Genomic DNA, 15,068 nt, shown 5'->3' with positions numbered 1-15,068 from the left:
ATCTTGGAATTGGAGAAATCACAAGTTTGCGAGTGTGATTAGATTAGGCTACTATAGGAGCAATAATTTTATTAAATAAAATAAAATTGATCGTTTTGTTATACTTTCTCTTTATATTTAACATTTTTAAGAATGAAATTTTATTTAAAATGATTAAACTTTTAAAAAAAATAACATGAAAATTTCAAATCTTATTCATTAAATTATTATTATTATTATTATTATTATTATTATTATTATTATTATGCATGGAAAAATGATTTATTTCGATTTTTTTTTTCAAAAATTTTTTACGTTAAAAATGAAGCCTTTCTGGGTTGGGAGAAAATTCAGTTCCTGCTACGCAAAGGTTGCTTAAGATTCATTTGCAGTCTTCTAAGTGAGTGCATGTATTTGAAATTCAGAAACAAAAAATTACAAAGAGTAGGGAAGCATCTCATTATATAATTTCATTTTATAGACATAATATGAAGAAAAGGATTTTCCATTCTCCTTTGCCTTCATTCCTTTTTCCTTCTTTCCTCCTTCCAACGCAAGTTAAAAAATAAAAAGAACACAAACCACATGCTGCATTTACTTTTGATTATAAATTTTTTTTTTATCTGATCATTTAGCTCCTTATCGCATGATTCCACTGTCAAGAATCATAAACTAAAACACTTGACTTTTTTTTTTTTTAATCAGCAATTAGGACCCTTATCTCACCTATCCCGACGTCTCGAACCCGACCAGAAAACCATTCTCGCAAAAATGGGTGCGGCTGCAAACTAGAAAAAATGGATGTGTATTTTGAAAAATATTTTTCGTAGAAAATATGGTGTATGGAGTCGTTACTAACCTTTTAGAGTGCGGTTAGAACACTTAATTGCTACCTCGTTAGGGATAGAATCGGTCTGCGTTATCAAAGTCGGGTTCAGGAGTACGGTTACACGAGAGGATGGTATTAGCACCCCCTACGCGCCCGTTCCTACGAACAGTACCAAATTAATTGAAAATTATCACAAAATAAATCTAATAAGCTTTTGAAAATTACTCCCTTCCAAAAATCAAAAGAATGAAAATACTATATAGGTATTCCCTCAAGACCAGGGCAATCCAATACTCGGAAGAGTTCATGCCCTTTGTTGCAATCATTGGGATGGAAAATCAAGAAAAGAAGATACCTCCAGATGGCTGGCAGGGAGAGGAGGGTTCAACATTTTTTATTTTGATTTTTATCTTGTATTTCCTTTCTGATGTATGTGTACTGATGTATACACCCGAGTGATCTTTTGAACATTCTTTTGTATTTGCAATATTTATTATCTCATATGCTCCCAGCATTCTTCCTTTGGCATATTTACATTCCTGCATGCTCCTGTGCACACACACGTACACTCTGTGTTGATGTTCATGCTCCCAAGTCACACGTCCTCTTGACCAATTTTGACTTAAAGAACCGGTAATTGTAATATGACTTTGACATAAAAACAAAAATCCCGATTTAAAAATAAAGAACCTACTAATCTAAATAAAAAGTTTGAAAGGATCAATCTCACAAATTAGTTCGACTTTCAATAAAACAGTATTTGATTTTGAAATTCAAAGTTTGGAAAAGTTGAATTTTAGATTAAAAAGGACTTTGACTGAAAATCAAAAGAATGAAGATCTTCCTAAAATACCAAGACTCAACTCAAACGTTTAGGACTTTTTATTATTATTTTTATTACAAGAGGATGGCAAGGATGAATTAAAGCTTATGAAGACCTAGTTTAAAGAAACAAATTTTTCCTACAGTGTTAAAAAAATCGACTTGTGATTACAAAATAATAGGGAGTTCAAAATGGGATTCTAATACTCGAAAGGACTCGAAATTGAAAATAATCGGGACTTCAATTAGACTTAAAGTCAATTTTACCATACCAAATCCTTCCAAGAAGGCCTGATAAATATTACGGTGTCTACATCACCAAAAACCCAAAAGGATATGCCTTCTCTCCTCCAACGCACCAAAAGAAGCCCTAAAAAGAGTAAAGGCCTGGCTGCCGCCTCAGCTACCTGTCATGAATAAGGTCGGAAATACCGACCATAAGGTAATCTGAGACCTCGGACCGAGGGTTTAGAGCTGAGGTTGGCAGAAGTGGGCGCAGGGGAGCTCGGACTAAGAGTCCGGAGCTGAGGTTGGCAGAAGAGGGCGCAAGGGAGCTCGGCTAAGATTGGCAGAAGTGGGCGCAGGGGAGCTCGAATTGAGGGGTTGGAGCTGAGGTTGGTAGAAGAAGCCGAACCGAGTGGGGAGCTGGGGCGGGTCGGCCACTTGCGGATCAGCTCTTCGCAGCCCGAGTCGTCCTGGGCCAAGGCATGGCAGGGCTGGGGCTGGGCCGAACTGCAGTAGAGCACATGGGCCGAACTGCAATAGAGCACATGGGGTGTTTCCAGAATAGTAGTTAGAGTTTGTTATGTATAAAGCTAGGGGTCAGGGGGAATAGAGGAGAGTAGAAAATTGGGAATCAATTTGTTTTTCTGTTTCTGGAGAGTGGCTCTCTCGAACCAGACAACCTGTTCTTTCTTATTTCCATTTCCTTGTATGCATTGAGGTATTCAATTCAATTTATCTCTGTAATTTCGTTCCCTTGCAAGTAATTCATTCAACCAAGGAATTATCACTCACGTGAGTTCATTACAATTGTGTTGAGTTGATTCCATTTCAAGTGGGTTCATTACAATTGGTATCAGAGCCAAACTCCTACCACCATGGGAGAGGGAACTCGTATGAACCAGATGTTGGAGTCCATCGCTGCCCTGAGGAGATCACAAGAAGAGCAGCAAATCACTCAAGCCGAACAGCAGAAGCTACTCAACATCGTGACTCAACAGTTGGGAGCTCTCTCCGATGCTGTGAAGAATCTCGGCAAGCAGAAAATCGACCAGGAAGGGCCAAGAGAGACATCGAGCCACGACTTTGGATACCAACACCATAAGAGCTTCAATGGGGGGCAACACAAAGCAGGTATTCAAACTAAAACGGTGAGAGTTGATTTCCCTAGATTCAATGGTTCAGATCCAGCAGGTTGGCTCTATAGGGTCAATCATTTTTTCCTGCTTCATGAAACTCCACCCCATCAAAGGGTTCTGTTGGCCTCCTTCCACATGGAGGACAAGGCTTTAATCTGGTTCCAGGACCTGGAGAGGTCTGGTCTATTAACGAGCTGGGAGGCATTCGAACGAGCCTTGCACACCCGGTTTGGAGTCGCTCCTTATGACGACCCGTTGGAGCAGTTATCCAACCTAAAACAAACCTCTACTGTAACCTCATTCAAGGAACAGTTCGAGGAATTGTCCAATAGAGTCAGAGACCTTGATGAAGGCCACCGGCTCAGTTTGTTCATGGGGGGATTGAAGGAGGAGATCAGGTGGGCAGTGAAACTCTTGAACCCGATCAATGTTCACATGCCTTATGGCAAGGCACGGATACAAGAAGAAAACCTCCTAGCGACTAAGAAGTATATCATACCCAAGCACTCTGCCCCATCTCATCACCTGGCTGTGACCAAACCAGTAGCCAAACCGAACACTCAGGTCCACAAATACTCCCCGGAGCAAATAAGAGAAAAGAAAAGCAAGGGGTTATGTTTTAATTGTGATGCCAAATGGCATCCAGGGCATAAATGTGGGGCTGCTAAACTTTTCTTGTTGGAAGGAAATGAGCTCAACTGTTTTAACGAGGAGGAGGAATCCCCTGAGTTCGTAGGGCATGATTGTTCGGGAGAGGCAGGGGTGGAGCAACAACCGGGAGAGGACAAAGTGGAAATTACCCTACACGCCCTGACGGGATCCCCTCACTCTAAAATAATGAGAGTGGTTGGTTGTGTTAGGGGACAATCCTTTGTGATACTGGTAGATATAGGAAGCACTCACAATTTTATTGATCCAACTCTGGTCAGGAGACTTAAGCTGACCTTGGATAGTGGGGAGAAGGTGAAGGTGAAAGTAGCCAATGGAGAAGAGATCCGGTGTGAGGGAAGATGCCCAGCAGTAAGCTTTGTGGTGCAAGGGACTAGATTTGAAGCTGATATGTACTCCCTGGTTTTAGGGGGCTGTGATATTGTATTGGGAATTCAGTGGCTCAGTATGCTGGGCGAAATCATGTGGAATTTTGTAGAACTTACTATGAAGTTCCACCTTAATGGCCAAACTGTTTGTTTGAAAGGACTCACTTCCCAGGCGTTAGTGGAAGAAGGAGTGGAGGGAAAACTCTCTTGCTTGGAGAGAAAGGGAATCCTGCTACAACCATTGGAAGGGATAAAAGAAGAGGCAATGGACAGCATCTCCCCGCCTCTAACCTCCCTATTGGAGGAATTTCAGCAAGTCTTTGCAGAGCCTAGGGGATTACCACCCATTAGGTCATGTGACCATGGGATCACCCTTAAGGAGGGAACTTCTCCCATCAGTGTAAGACCCTATAGATATCCTTATTTTCAAAAAGAGGAGATAGAAAGGATTGTTCGGGAGCTGTTGGAGTTAGGAACCATACGGTCGAGCCATAGTCCTTACTCCTCTCCTGTTTTGTTGGTAAGAAAGGCCGATGGCACCTGGAGAATGTGTGTGGACTATCGTGCTCTGAACCAGGTTACCATTAAGGATAAATTCCCTATGCCTGTGATTGAAGAGCTGCTGGATGAGCTACATGGGGCTGAGGTCTTCTCAAAACTGGATCTAAGATCCGGGTATCATCAGATAAGGGTAAGGGCAGAGGACATCCCTAAGACCGCTTTCCGGACACACGAAGGACACTAAGAGTTTCTCGTAATGCCCTTTGGACTGACCAATGCACCATCAACCTTCCAAGGTTTGATGAATGAGGTATTCCGACCACATCTTAGAAAATTCATTCTGGTTTTCTTTTATGACATTTTGGTGTACAGCAAATCTATGGAAGAACACCTCAACCACCTAAGAATGACCTTACAAATTCTACTTGATCAACAACTGTTTGCCAAAAGAAGTAAATGTAAATTTGGCTGTCGAGAGGTGGAGTATCTAGGACATTTGGTATCGGGTAGGGGGGTGAGAGGAGATCCCTACAAATTACAAGCTATGATTGACTGGCCTTCACCTAAGACTCTCAAGGCTCTAAGAGGGTTCCTAGGTCTGACCGGGTATTACAGAAGATTCATTAAGGGGTATGGAGCCATAGCCGCACCTCTGACCAAATTACTTAAGAAAAATGGGTTCCAATGGAACGAGGAAGCTGAGAAGGCTTTTAGGGAGTTAAAGGAGGCCATGTCTACTCCCCCTGTTCTAGCCCTACCAGACTTCACGAAGAAATTCACAATTGAATGTGATGCATCAGGCAAGGGGATTGGGGCCGTACTCATGCAACAAGGGCAGCCCATAGCATACTTCAGTCAAGCCCTGAAGGGCAGAACCCTTCTCATGTCAACCTATGAGAAAGAATTGGTAGCTTTAGTGACAGCAGTTAAGAAGTGGAGACCATATATCTTAGGGTTGCCATTCATTGTCAAAACAGATCAATAGAGTTTAAAATTCATGTTGGAACAAAGAATGGGTACTCCTGTGCAACAGAAGTGGATCACTAAACTACTGGGATATGATTTCATAGTACAGTACAAAAGGGGGCAAGAAAATCGAGTAGCAGATGCTCTGTCTAGAAAAGATTCAGAAGGTGACACCCTCAACCCAACAGACAATCACGCAACAAACAATGAGGTGAGTATAATGGTTATTTCTATCCCCACGCTTGGGTGGATCGAAGATTTAAAAGCCTCATATGCTGATGACGCTGAAATACAAAATGTCCAGCAACAAATCCATTCGGGCACACCAGTAGAAGGGTTCACTCTGAGGGATGGATTATTATTTTATAAAGGTAAGCTCTTTATAGGCCGAAACGAACAGATCAAGCAACAAGTGTTACAAACAGTTCATGGCAATGCAGTAGCAGGACATGAGGGATATGAAAAGACAATCCAAAGAGCCAGAAGAGATTTCTATTGGCGTGGCATGAAGAGAGAAGTTAAGCAGTTCATCAAGGAATGCCCCATTTGTCAGCAAATGAAAGGAGAAAATACTTACCCCACAGGCTTACTACAGCCACTTCCTATTCCAGGAGAGGTGTGGACAGATCACAGCATGGATTTCATAGAAGGTTTACCCCCTTCACATGGAAAAGATGTCATTCTAGTCGTGGTAGACCGGCTCTCTAAGTATGCTCATTTCCTACCTTTAAGTCATCCATACACGGCAAGTCAAGTAGCACAGAGTTTCATTCAGAACATTTTCAAGTTACATGGCATGCCAAGATCAATTATCTCCGACAAGGGAACCACATTTTTAAGTAAAGTCTGGCAAGAACTCTTTAGTCTACAAGGAGTCCAACTAAAATTAAGTACGGCTTACCATCCACAGACAGACGGCCAAACAGAGGTGGTGAACAAGTGCTTAGAAGGGTACCTTAGGTGTTTTGTGGGAGATATGCCAAAAAATTGGGTGAAGCTCTTACCATTAGCTGAATATTGGTACAATACATCTTACCACACCTCGGCGAAAACTACCCCCTTCCAGATTGTGTATGGTGTACCACCACCATCCCTGATCAGCTATATCCCGGGGACCACCAAGGTGGCAATGGTAGATGAGTACCTCAGGGATAGGGAGGTCACCCTAGATCTCCTTAAACATAATTTGCAACAAGCGCAGCAGCGAATGAAAAAGTATGCTGACCTAAAGAGAAGGGAACGAAAGTTTTCAAAAGGCGACTGGGTGTACCTTCGACTCCAACCTTACCGACAAACAACCGTAGCAGTTCGGCGGAGCTTGAAATTGTCACCAAGATTCTACGGACCCTTTCGGGTGGTACAAAAAATTGGAGAAGTAGCCTACCGACTGGAACTCCAGAGGAAACCCAGATCCATCCGGTTTTTCATGTATCTCAGCTCAAGCCACATCTTGGGGCATCTGCTCGCGTAAACCCACGGCTTCCCCCCACAGATTCCCATGGAACCCTCAGCCCAGATCCGGAAGAGATCTTAGAACGGCGTATGAAAAAAAGGGGGAACCTTCCAGCAACAGAGATACTAGTTCGATGGGAGGGACAAGAGAAAGAAGAGGCGACATGGGAGTGGTACCACATGATGAAGGAGAAATTCCCTCACCTTGTGGGCAAGGTGCTCTGAAGGGGAGGGTATTGTCATGAATAAGGTCGGAAATACCGGCCATAAGGTAATCTGAGCAGATCGAAGGGCTCGGATGAGGTGGTTAGCTACAGGGGAGCTCGAACAGAAAGGCGTAAGGGTTCGGACGAAATGACTGGGTGCAGGGGAGCTCGGACCGAGGGTTTAGTGTTGAGGTTGGCAGAAGTGGGCGCAGGGGAGCTCGGACTAAGAGTCCAGAGCTGAGGTTGGCAGAAGAGGGCGCAAGGGAGCTCGGCTAAGATTGGCAGAAGTGGGCGCAGGGGAGCTCGAACTGAGGGGTTGGAGCTGAGGTTGGTAGAAGAAGCCGAACCGAGTGGGGAGCTGGGGCGGGTCGGCCACTTGCGGGTCAGCTCTTCGCAGCCCGAGTCGTCCTGGGCCAAGGCATGGCAGGGCTGGGGCTGGGCCGAACTGCAGTAGAGCACATGGGGTATTTCCAAAATAGTAGTTAGAGTTTGTTATGTATAAAGCTGGGGGTCAGCGGGAATAGAGGAGAGTAGAAAATTGGGAATCAATTTGTTTTTCTATTTCTGGAGAGTGGCTCTCTCGAACCAGCCAACCTGTTCTTTCTTATTTCCATTTCCTTGTATGCATTGAGGTATTCAATTCAGTTTATCTCTGTAATTTCGTTCCCTTGCAAGTAATTCATTCAATCAAGGAATTATCACTCACGTGAGTTCATTACAAATTGTGTTGAGTTGATTCCATTTCAAGTGGGTTCATTACACTACCACCGTGGGGTTAGACCTTAACACAAAGGATTTGTGCTTTTCAGTCAAAAGGGAAATATTTCTTCATTGTATTATCTGCAAATTGGAGATGATTTTTTTTTTTTCTTGGAGATGGTTTTCTTTTCCTTTTTCTTTTTTTTTTCTTTTTGTTTTCTTCTTTACCTCCTCTACACTCATTTCAGATTGATCAAATCTTACCGTTCGATTGCCCAGATCCCTGGTAACTCAGTAACCAAAACCACAGCATGTGTTTTAGGCATGCCAAAGGGACTTCTGTCACGTTTAGTTTCTGAAACAGAATGGGCTGCAAATGGAATAAAATAAAATTTGAATAAAGATTGAAATAAAGTGATAAATTCAATTACATTCCATCAAATTTTATTCCAATCTTATATACCAAACATGTAGTTAGTATCTTTGCATCTGTAGGCAAACTAATGGCACTCTTCATTGACATTTTCAAATTATTTTCTTGCTTCTAAAGCAAAAAATCAAGTTCATTCAGGTCATACAAGCAAGAAACTATGAAGCAATTCCAAAATGATATGCTTGTAGTTCCAGGAAGACTGCATATCTTCTTGGATTTTTAAGCTTGAGCAAGACAGGAAATCATATCTTCCTGTTCAAAACTGGAAGGTATCTTCATCTTCATCCTCGTGTCCTCGTCGTCATCTCTGAAGTGCGCTTCAGTTATGCCTTTTGACTCTCTTCATCAGTAGTCTCTTCCACCCTTAAAGCAATAAAGAAGTGGGAAGAGAGAAATGAATTTAAATAGCTAGCCTGTGGAGGCATTCCCTTGGTCCTGCCAGTGCATTTTGAATTCTGCATTTTATCCAATATCAGACACACAATTTCAAAAAGAATACCAATGAAAATTTTTAGGAATGTTATTTTAAATCTCAATTCGAAATAACATCAACAGAGGGCATCTCAAAGGCATGTATAAGAGAGAATCAGTTCTATAACATTAATGTGCCGTCTGAGAGTGAGTCTGTCTAACCCATTAGTTTCAACGGCAAAGGGAGGGAGGGAGTAACCCCATGACAGTGCAGATTTATTTTGTAAATCCCACATGCATTTCAATGGCATTCATGCAAAGCTACATAACTTCAGAATTATTAAAAAAATAATAATAAATTAAAACAAAAAAAAAACAAAAAACAAATTGACTGGTTGACATGGCACATTGGAGAGAGAGAGAGAATAGAAGGGAAATAGGAGTAAAGGGAATAGGGGAGAAAGTCGGAGCAAGACAGAAAAAAGTAAGACTGGGGGGAGAGAGAGACATGAGGTTAGAAAAACATTTAATAATTCATGAAAAGCTAATTGTGAAAGATAACATTGAAAGATAAATTAAGGAATGAACATATTCGTGGTAAGTTAAGTGTAGCTCTTATAGAAGATAAGATAAGAGAGAGACAACTCAGATGGTATAGACACTTGCAACGTAGTAAGCCAGATAGTGCACCTGTGAGGAAGAGTGACTTAATTACTGTAAGGGGCAGTAGAAGGGGTATGGGAAAACCTAAAATAACTTGGGAGAAGATAGTGAGTAAAGGTTTAATATCCTTGAATCTATCAAAAGAAATTGTCCATGATCGCATAAATTAGCGAAAAAAGATTCATATCGCCGACCCCACTTAGTGGGACTAAGGCTTGGTTTTGTTGTTGTTATCAAAAGCTAATTGTGACACATGCATAAGCCTATGTTTATAGGCAAAAAGAAACTTGAGGATAAAATAATCCCTCGCCCAAAACTCCCTTATGTCTTGAACATGCGTCTCTAGTTTTTCTTCTTATACCACATCATTCTCTCTAGGTTGGAGAAAACTTGACCTCAAGTTTTGGAATGATGTTATAACGACTACTTGACAAGACGGACTCAGTGAAGCAGCAAAATGGCAAAGTGGCTTGATCCTCAAGCACCATGGGCAAGTGATGAGTGGAGCCTTCTACAAAAGAAGACAACATCATGTGGAACAAAGAAGACAACATCAGAGGTGTGCCAATGAGGAAGGCAGCAACTGAATAAAAGAAATCAGTTACAAGCACAAAGAAATCTTCAAATCCCTCTGGTAAAGTAACAAGCCTCCTGGATTAGAAATTATTTTCAGATCCAAATTTAATGGCAAACCAAGTCAGTTTGTATTTGACCCATATTCCTGCTAGGCATGGGATGCATGGAGGTAGGCATGTGATGCATGGAGATCACAGCCAAAATACAATAGCCCAAAAAAAGTAGAATAATCAATGCTCAAGTATTTCAAAGGATCATAAAAAAAATAAATAAATAAAAAATAAAAAAAAATCCACAAGTGAACCACACACACATAAGAAAAAAGACGCTGAGATTTGCATGAAAAACCCTTCTGGTGTTAATGGGAAAACCATGGGACCAAGTCTGCTTCAATCTTTGACTATATCAAACTACAACAAAATTACAATGAGTCTTCCCTACTAGAAAATAGAGGCATATATCAACCATAATCAATGAGAACAACTCATTCTTGGTAGCAACACAATATAAATCATCACCAACAAGGTAAAATCAAACTAGAATAAATAATGGATAGGTTAGACACTAAAGCCAGAGGTCACTGTCCAGCAATAAAACTAGCTAGCTCTAGAGAGCTCAAATTCCACAACTGATTGAAAAAAAAAATAGAGGAAAAGAAAGGGAAATCACAAACATGCTATTCAAATTTCAACTCAATCAAATGAGAAATCGTCATCCGATTCATCTGATTTGTCAAGAGCAAGCTGACATGTACAGCTCCTTCAACCCAGAATTTTTTCAGCAACCTTTTTTCTCTACAGCGCACAAACCAACACATCCCAGTGAGCACCAAGTTAACACCTTCTTCTACTTGAGCAAAAACCAGACATCCAACTGAACCACTCCACATATATGTGGCTCATCAAACCCAATAAATAACATTTTCCCTTCCCTCTCCTCTATGGAATTGCAAACAAGAAAGGGGGATTGGGCCAATCCTTTTATAAAGTTAGTGTCGTACCTCAATTAGAATCATTCCTTTGGATATAATTAGGATAATGCTTCGCCTCATTTAGAGTCATTTCCCATCATGAATTCCAATTAGGATACGGCTTCATCTATTCTACCACATCCACATGTATGTGAACCATCATCCACTCAATTTTTAAATGTGGGACAAATTTGCAAGCGGAATTTCTTAATGTTGGAAATTCAAGTTGTGATTGTGTTCCACACTAAAAAATTAAATGGATAATGTTAATGGTTTTTAGTCATTTAGAATTATTATTAATTGTTAGATTTTGATTTGTAATAAGTGTAAGTTAGTAAGGATATTATGGTCATTCCCATTGTACTTGACATATATTATAAATAGAGGGAAAGACCTATCATTGAGTTTAGGTATTCCATTTTACCCAATTATTCAACATGGTATCACAGCATGTTTCTCAAACCTAAACCCTAAGTGTTACCACCACCATCAAATCGAAACCTGAAACCTAAAATCTGCTGCATGTCTATCATCATAGAATATTTTCCAGCGATACTATAACCCTAGAAAACAGCCTGCAGCAGCAGAAATTCAGACCAGTCGCTGGAATTTTCTGGGTGACACTGCCAGTTCAAGAACATCAAATCCACTATAGATTTGTCAAAACGAACAGCAGTCACCCACAGACACTGCCGATCTGCGACACTGCCAGTTCGAGAACATCAAATCCACTATAGATTTGTCAAAAAAAACCAACATCATAGCCACCCACAGACACCGTCGTTCTGCTCCCCATGAAATCCCAGCTCCAGGCAGTGTCCCATGCGCCCTCACACGCCGGATGAAGGTTGCCAGAACTGATCCCACGCACCAGTGCGCGAAGCCACTTTCAGGCATGGTTTTGACCTGAAATGATCCAGTAGAGATCCAATCTCTCTATTATCATGTTTTTGGAGTTTTTTCGTTATGTTTTCTGCCCAGAGATCTCACCTTTTTTAATTGCTCTAGTGTGGGACCCAAAGAATGGTTGTTTGGTACTTCGTGAATCAGTTTATCAATGGTTATTGAGTTTAACGGGTCTGAAACAATAGGATTTGCTTTGTTTTTTGATTCAATGATCTAATTCCTTCCATCTATCAAAATATCAAGCTGTTGGACATGTGTTTCGCTCAAAGATCCAATCTTTGTTTAACCATGCACTCATGGTAATTTGTCAGTTGTTGTTCAGTGTTAGTAACAGTCATTGGTGACTTTCTTGGAGCAGTGACAGTGCTCATAAGCAGTTTTTTGTGAGCCTATGGCAGTGTTATATAAGTTGGTTGGTGATTTTTACATGGTAGTTTCAGTGGTTCACTTCTCCAATTGTTTTAGTGCTGTGAGTTGCTTTCTTGGGGCTGTGTTTGAGTTTCTTGGTGCTATGGCATTCTTGTACTAATTTATTTGTGACTTGTTCATGGTTGGTCACCTTGTTCGTGATTGTTCCGATTGTTCCAACAATTAATCTTATGGTCATTGATCTGAGTTTGTGAATGTTGGGATGATGTTTGCAAATCCCAAAAGTATGGTTCCTTCGTTAATCACTTGTTTGAGTGAACCTATTAGAGGAGTATTCAAGGTTTCTATAGTATCAGTCGTCTTAGCAAGCATTTTCTCACATTGTGTCTTTTTCCCAGAAAAGTAATCCTACAGTCTGTATGTCATCTAGTATGCTTACTAACAGAATGGTTCAAACTGTCCTCTCTTTTGAGAAAGCCTTTCATTATATAGGCAAGACTGCAAATTATACAAGGAAACTTAAATTTGTACATGTTAATTACACAGAGTAATTTTAGGAAGCTATACATGGTAAGCTAAATTTCCTCTCCTATTTATGAAAGTATATACAACCTAGATTAATAGCTATTAACAAGGCATAATTTACAGCCTTCTATTGACATCCCCCCTCAAATTGATGCAAGTTATCCATAAGCATCAATTTTTTAGTAAGAAAATTATGTCGTTGCCGTGTGAGAGCCTTCATCGTAAATGAAGGTTAAGATTCGATCAAACTAAGAGAGAACCAAAAGAAGATGAAGATCTGTTGAAAAAGACAAAAACAACAACTGTGACAGCTGCAAGAACCTTGAACAATGGTGATATTACGACTCGATCAAAATCAGAGTGGCTCCATAAAACCAAAAATCTAGGACATGATTTGATTATGTTTGGCATCCCAAGCTGCCTTGTCGGCCATAGACCTTTGCACAGTAGATTCCCCTTTGCTACTGCCATCTATATGTCCCCACAGCTCTTTACCCTTGAGAAAGGTCTCCAATTGAAACTCCCAAGCAGCATAATTTTTGCCAGTGAATCTGACACAAACATTATCTGACTTCTCCATAAGTATCAAGGCTATGACTGAGAAAACTAGGACTGAGATTTCTTAGAGAATGGCCCTGATACCATAACAGAATGGTTCAAATTGTCCTCTCTTTTGAGAAGGTCTTTCATTATATAGGCAAGACTGCCAGTTATACGAGGAAACTTAAATTTCCACATGTTAATTACACAAAGTGATTTTAGAAAGCTATACATGGTAAGCTAAATCTCCTCTCCTATTTATGAAAGTATATACAGCCTCGATTAATAGCTATTAACAAGGCATAATTTATGGCCTTCTATTGACACTTACTAGTCCTTGGGTTATTGATTCTGCTACTACCGACCATATAACAGGGGCAACCAACCTCTTTTTTGATCTACAGTATCCTAAAAATGTACCTCAAGTTACCCTTGCTAATGGATCCACTATTACTATTAAGGGGATAGGAACAGTAAAACCTACTCTTTCCATCTCTCTTTCTTCTACTTTACACATTCCTAAATCTCCTTTCAATCACATGTCAATTAGTAAGCTTACAAAGTCACTAAATTGTTCTGACACATTCTTTCCTAATTTTATTGCTATTCAGGATTTGAAGACGAGAAAGACAATTAACACAAGATGTGAGGCTCGTGGACTTCACTACTTTAAGTCGCCTTTTCCACTCATTGCCAGCACAATCGCTGCTACACCACTTCAAATCCATTGTCGCCTTGGTCATCCGTCCTTGAACAAGTTGAAATAGCTAATTCCTCCATTGAGTTATGTATCTAATCTTGAGTGTGAGTCTTGTCATTGAGCAAGCATCATTGTGTTCCCTTTGCTTCCCAGGTCGACAAACGAGTGGTTAGTCCTTTTATGCTAGTTCATTCTAATATTTGGGGTCCTAGTCATGTCACATCAAAGTTGGGGTTTCAGTACTTTGTTACATTTGTTGATGACTACTTTAGGATAACTTGGTTATATTTAATGAAAGATTGTTCCTAGTTATTCGATATTATTTGTTCCTTTGGTTCCTAAATAAGGACTCAATTTGATATGCCAATCAGGATACTTCATAGTGATAATGCTATGGAGTACTTTAGTACCCAATTTGGTACTTGTATGACTAGCTCTGGTATAATACATCAATCCTCTTGTATTGACACTCCACAACAAAATAGGGTTGCCGAGCAAAAAAAAAGACATATTCTTGAAGTCACTCGTACCCTATTGTATCAAATAAATGTCCCCAAATTTTTTGGAATGATGTTGAGCCAACAGCTTGCTCCCTTATCAATAAAATGCCATCCTCTATCCTTGGCGGCAAAATCCTATATTCAGTTATCTTCCCTAAGGCTCCTTTGTTCTTTGTTCTCCCTTCCTCCTTGTATATCCGATCGTGTGTCCTTTGTCCATCAGTTAACTCTAGGAATGGATAAGTTGGATCCTCGTGCTATCAAATGTATCTTTTTGGGCTATTCCTATACTTAAAATGAAATTGATGTTATAGTCCTACTTTACATCAATTTTTTGTCTCTACTGATGTCACCTTCTTTGAGTCTACACCATACTATGATTCCTTGAGTTTTGTTGACCTTAATGAGTCTCTTCCTCGTCCTTGGATAATCCCAATTTGCAGGTATACATATGGCGACTCAAAGGGGAAGTGCCTCCTTCAGCTTCTACTATTGTGCCTCTAGTTCCCTCGTCGGATGATCTTATTTCCAATGATGTTGATCTTCCTAATTCCTATAGATGTTCGAAAAGGTAAACGCACTTGTACCCAATATCCGATCTCTAATTTTGTTTGTTATGATTT

General features: G+C 40.4%; 1 protein-coding gene across 2 annotated transcripts in view; it reads right to left on the bottom strand.

Moving 5' to 3' along the window:
* Nucleotides 1-8,256: 8,256 nt before the first annotated feature.
* Nucleotides 8,257-15,068, bottom strand: part of LOC131146799 (RING-H2 finger protein ATL74-like) — a 33,431-nt gene continuing 26,619 nt past the window's right edge. Inside the window, exon 2 of one of the 2 annotated variants that reach the window (XM_058096587.1) lies at nucleotides 8,257-8,740. In XM_058096587.1, the coding sequence (XP_057952570.1) occupies nucleotides 8,686-8,740 (55 nt within the window). In that variant the 3' untranslated portion in view covers nucleotides 8,257-8,685. The remainder of the gene's footprint in view (nucleotides 8,741-15,068) is intronic. The other variant, XM_058096588.1, reaches the window with a different exon arrangement.

This window comes from Malania oleifera, chromosome 13, assembly GCF_029873635.1.
Source record: "Malania oleifera isolate guangnan ecotype guangnan chromosome 13, ASM2987363v1, whole genome shotgun sequence".
Lineage (NCBI taxonomy): Eukaryota > Viridiplantae > Streptophyta > Magnoliopsida > Santalales > Ximeniaceae > Malania > Malania oleifera.
This window is presented reverse-complemented; position numbering and strand designations above follow the sequence as displayed.